The following is a 4,701-nucleotide window of genomic DNA, read 5'->3' as shown; positions in this document are numbered from 1 at the left end:
AGAGATTCCTACCAAATGTTGATCTCAGTGGCGCTCAAGCACAAACCAGGCATAGTTAGACAGACCGGGGCGGTGCCACACGAGACACAGTGTGCAGAATAGTTGCACGAAAGATGCTGTTCGCATTCTGTCTCACTTCGGAATTTTGATGTTCTGCCTAGAAATGTACGGGTGAGCAGATCACCGGTCAGCCATCAATAATTTGTCCGAAATTCGACAGTGCATACCGCGATATGTTTTCTGTACTTCAAGGATGAAACGCATCACACCTGCATCCGTGCCTACAAAATAGTTTGGTTTCAACATCAAGTTTCATATACATGTTGTATGTTTCTGCTCCGAGGGTGAGTAGATTTAGCGATACTATGCCATTTTACAGGGTAGATTTTTACGTGCCGGTTGTAGGCGATTGAATTTCTCGTCTGATTTTACCCTACCTTCCCTTTTAGGAATCAAACTAAAGAGGTCCCATTCGAGCGGCTCAAATATCTCATTTATGGCAAAATAGGGGCACGATATGTAACAGCACCATTAGCTTTAGCAGCCAGAGTACAGGTAACTAAAATGGAATTTCCTGAATGAAGCCATACTACTCACAAATATATGAGCATCCGTCGCATTTAGCTTGTACACGAAAGTCGAATTAGACAGAAGCGTACCGAGTTGTGAACAGTAGAATTGGATCCTAATTTGCGATGAACTCCGCTTGTGTAGAATTTTGGGGTTACTTCAAAGAATTGGACTGGAACTAAATAAGGATTACACCAAATGGATAGGATGTAACACAGCAACACTGATGTTACCTCCGTGGAGGCTTTTTAATGACCTGCTAATCTACAACGTATTTTAAAAAAAACAGCCGTCTGATGTCTTGAATTTCAACCAAACAGAAACACGATCGGAAAAGTAGGTTTTATTTCTTCCCCCACCCTTCTCGTTTTCGCTCTATAGGTGAAAAGCTGAGGAGGTTGTCGGCTTTTTAGCATGGATTAGCTTCATGTGCAGGATGAAATTTCAGCCGGAAGTTACCAAATCTTCTAGCACTACCATCACTTTTTGAAACTTCTTAGAATATGTTGGCACATGTCTCGTCGGTAAGCACAACAGTAGAAACTCGCCTCGTGTGTTGAATTAAAGACCCTCAGTCACTTACTGCGTCCATAACAGTTGTATCCATCCATAACTGTCTTGTAACAACCGCTTTCAAATCGAATGAACACCTGAAAAAAGAAATGGTGGAACGGGGAACTCAGGCAAGATTCACATGAACTTCGCGTTAGTTTTCTTTTCTCAACTGAATTTGCGGAGCGAAAGTCCGTTCGCGATTCAGTTGCTTATCGTAGAATTTGAACTTTCAAGTATTACGACGAGGGTGATCTAATTTGACAAACGTTCATTGTCGGTTCATCCTTGACTAAAGCTTCTCAATTGGTCGTATCCCAACGAAACTGACAGCTGACCACTTTAGCTATTAGTGAGGTGTCTGCCAGATGATGTACGGCTGTTTGACAAAAATGGATTGTACTTGATTAACTTGCAAACATCTCGGCCATAATTCTCCAACCTTTTGGAAGAAACTATCGCGTTACTGACTAATGTCACGATTGCTTAACCCAGCTCACGCAATGAGTGAGAGACTGACACACAGGCCATGAAGAATCCACAAATTTGGAGCAGAAAGTCTTATAAAGCCTTACATTCTGTTTTTTTTTGCGTGCGCGCGCACGCAATCTCATTTCTACCGGAAGGAACAACCGATTGGAGATATTTGATGAGAATGCTCATTTTTGGCCATTCTGAACTCGATTTGGGAATTTTATTCCTGAGAAGACGTGAGACGTTTTCAGTTTGATCGAGTTAGCTCAACGTAGATAATTTTAGTGACTGTTGTGCTTTTGAATTAAAGCTATCAATCGTCTGTCTACACAGCTTGAAGATCTCATAATTGGTGATCAATAGTTTACAACAATGTCGATAAATAAACCGTCCCCACTCCCCTCTCGTAAGGAATTTTCTTCTTTCGATTCGCATATCAACTCACAAATCGGTCTGTGATCTGCATCAGAACCACCCAGTTGTCGATGTGGTTGTAGGTTACACGAACGAAAGAGAATAAAAACTCTAACCATTATTAAATGAGTGTGGTTTCTACTCTGGCTTGTAGTCTGGTCCTGCGGAATGCTGATATTTTAAGTTAATTTCGACTCATTTGTCAACAAAGCTAGAGTAAGTCCGTGGCGGTCACATCAGAAAGATGACCAACTCCCTTGGTGTTTTTGGCTAAATTGATTTGTTACATCCCCGTTAACCCTCGTCAATCAGTGTTTAACACCTTACGGAACCACCTTCCCCAACCTAGTACACCCGAAAAAAGGGGGGGCGCATTTCTGAAAGCCTACGAAAAACTATAGTGTATGTTCGATACATAGAGCCAACTGCATTTTGTGGTTGAATGCCAATTCAAACTACAAATGGATGAACATCCTTCACATTCTGTTGAAAATGGTTACCCATAAAATCCATCCGTCCTGGGACAACCGGCGCAATGTTTGCGCAGACCTGGATAAAACCCACCATTTTAGAACACGTGTGTGAACTGATATATTTGGGATACGCCATTGTATTTCCGGTAGAGTTGTACAGAATCACCTTAGCAACACAGACCCTGACTGGGGAGTTACGGGGACAGCAAAACCCTTGCCTGGCCATGTATGGGCAAGCACCATACTCAACTGAACCGATGGATCATGAGTTTGGATCAACTAGGAATTTCAAGTACTGTCTGACGGCAGTAAGACGAGATCTTCAAATTGCAGTGGAGATTTCATCCTGTAAATGATGTTGATCTAAGCTGAAGAGCGGGGAAGCGCTGCTGTACGGTAGTTTTAACCTTATAAAGAGCCCCTAGTGGGATCTGAACTCGGCACTGGTAACTGAAGACTACGCCATTCTACCAGACCATTCAGGAGCAGTGTAAAAGAAGTCGAACTTAGGCGGCATATAGTGCCTCGAATCCCTAAGCCATCTGAAGACGTCATTCCACTTTGTCAGCTATATACCGTTTATTACAGATACTGGTTCCAGCTGTTGCGGTTCCGCAAAAAGGCAGAGAATGGGACATACAGCCGGGCGTCGGAGGCGGTGGCAAGTTCAGTTAATTCCAGAACTGGATGGCTAAGTATTAAACGCGATATCCCTGATGCACCAGCACCAGTGGACAACGCAAAACCTGGATCATACAAAACACGGAGACGACAACCAACGGACCAATCGCATCAAAGAAAGCTACTAAAAATAGAAGGCCATTGGAATTAACCAATCTAGTTGAACGAAATTAATTCAAGGGGCAAGAAGGAAGCAGCCCAGTCACAACAGAGGAACACAACCGCCGAACAAACTAGAAGCAAGGAAATGGGATCATATTACAAGTTAACCAACAAAATTACGCGAAAACGACCCCGGGATTAACGAAACATTTCAGTTATCAGATACTGTTTAGAAACCGTATTAGCAGAGAGAAGAGGAGGTCCAACCACTCCATCCTGCATTGACTGTCACCTCACGTTCGCAATCCAACTGCCAAGCTCGGCGAGAAAACCAACATCCAAGCAGCGTACCCGAGCAACATATGCTTCACAACGTTGTAGAGTATTTCTTTCTACTTTCAACGCAGGTAACGTCATACTAATTGTGGTCCGCTTGAGTAGGAAAATCAACACGGGAGGGTCGTGGACTTGAATGTCTAGATTCCAGATTACTCTATCTATACGGAGGGTAGACGGTATACTAGCTATTTGGTTTTCACGATAGACTCAATTGAATCTCTCGTTTGTGATATTCTACAACTGAATGTGCTGCGCACAGGCCGCCTTATGTTTCAATCGGCACGATATTCACTTGAGTCTCCCGCGAAAACCAAACTGATCTACAACTGAGGGTATTTGTCACAACCAGTCCCATTTGAGTTCAAGTAGAAAATAAGGTTGACGGAAACTCGGGGACTGCGTCTACCAGATGAGCCCCAAGAAGGGCGAAACCGATCGTGGGCTGTCGAAGAATTTTCAGCAACCTTGTGAGTAGTTTCCTTTATGGAGATTTACTATCTATTTCGGAAGACAATCACTGCGTTCTCGAGTTATCTAGACAGCTTGAATTCATTAGAGATGACTGAAAACAGATCAATAAGCGTTTTATGGGCGTTTCATCCCAGCAACAACAACTCAGTTTTGATCAGCGAAACGAGAAGCGTTCTAGCCACCTAGACTACGAGGTTTACGTCTACAGTAAGACAACTACACACCTAATGAACATCGATAAGGCTGAGACACACAGTCACAATTTGGTACTCGGGAATAGCCTAGCCAACACAGACCCCCACTGCAGAGCGTAAAGTGCAAAGACCGAATTCAGAAGGAAACATTTCGTCTTCAACGAGAAAGGAGGTAAAATCTGCGAAAAATAAGCTGGTCACTTGAAACTGACAAATTTCACGGATGATGGTGAATTGCTGAGGTCACTTCAAGATTCATGTTACATTAGCAATGTTGGTTCATCCAAGCGGTGCCTGAAAGCGTGCGAGATAGCCCAAATGGTTAGAGCGCGAATCTACTGACCGGAAGGTCCGTGGTTCGAACCCGTCCTCTGCCTCTCGACTTCTCCCGTCTAGGTTTGGGCAACCTGGCAGTATCCCAGCCCTCGTGC

General features: G+C 43.6%; 2 protein-coding genes across 2 annotated transcripts in view; one reads left to right on the top strand and one right to left on the bottom strand.

Moving 5' to 3' along the window:
- Nucleotides 1–846: 846 nt before the first annotated feature.
- Nucleotides 847–4,701, bottom strand: part of T265_10521 (hypothetical protein) — a gene marked incomplete at both ends in the record, with an annotated part of 8,117 nt that continues 4,262 nt past the window's right edge. Inside the window, 3 exons of the mRNA XM_009176915.1 lie at nucleotides 847–945; nucleotides 1,154–1,220; nucleotides 3,930–4,084. Of these exons, the coding sequence (XP_009175179.1) occupies nucleotides 847–945; nucleotides 1,154–1,220; nucleotides 3,930–4,084 (321 nt within the window). The remainder of the gene's footprint in view (nucleotides 946–1,153; nucleotides 1,221–3,929; nucleotides 4,085–4,701) is intronic.
- The window catches only part of T265_10522 (hypothetical protein), a gene marked incomplete at both ends in the record, with an annotated part of 5,932 nt that continues 5,724 nt past the window's right edge, over nucleotides 4,494–4,701 (top strand). Inside the window, one exon of the mRNA XM_009176914.1 lies at nucleotides 4,494–4,499. Coding sequence (XP_009175178.1) covers nucleotides 4,494–4,499 — 6 coding nt within the window. The remainder of the gene's footprint in view (nucleotides 4,500–4,701) is intronic.

The sequence above is a fragment of the Opisthorchis viverrini genome, assembly GCF_000715545.1.
Source record: "Opisthorchis viverrini unplaced genomic scaffold opera_v5_373, whole genome shotgun sequence".
NCBI lineage: Eukaryota > Metazoa > Platyhelminthes > Trematoda > Opisthorchiida > Opisthorchiidae > Opisthorchis > Opisthorchis viverrini.
The sequence above is the reverse complement of the archived record's forward strand: the minus strand, read 5'-3'. Positions and strand labels throughout refer to the sequence as shown.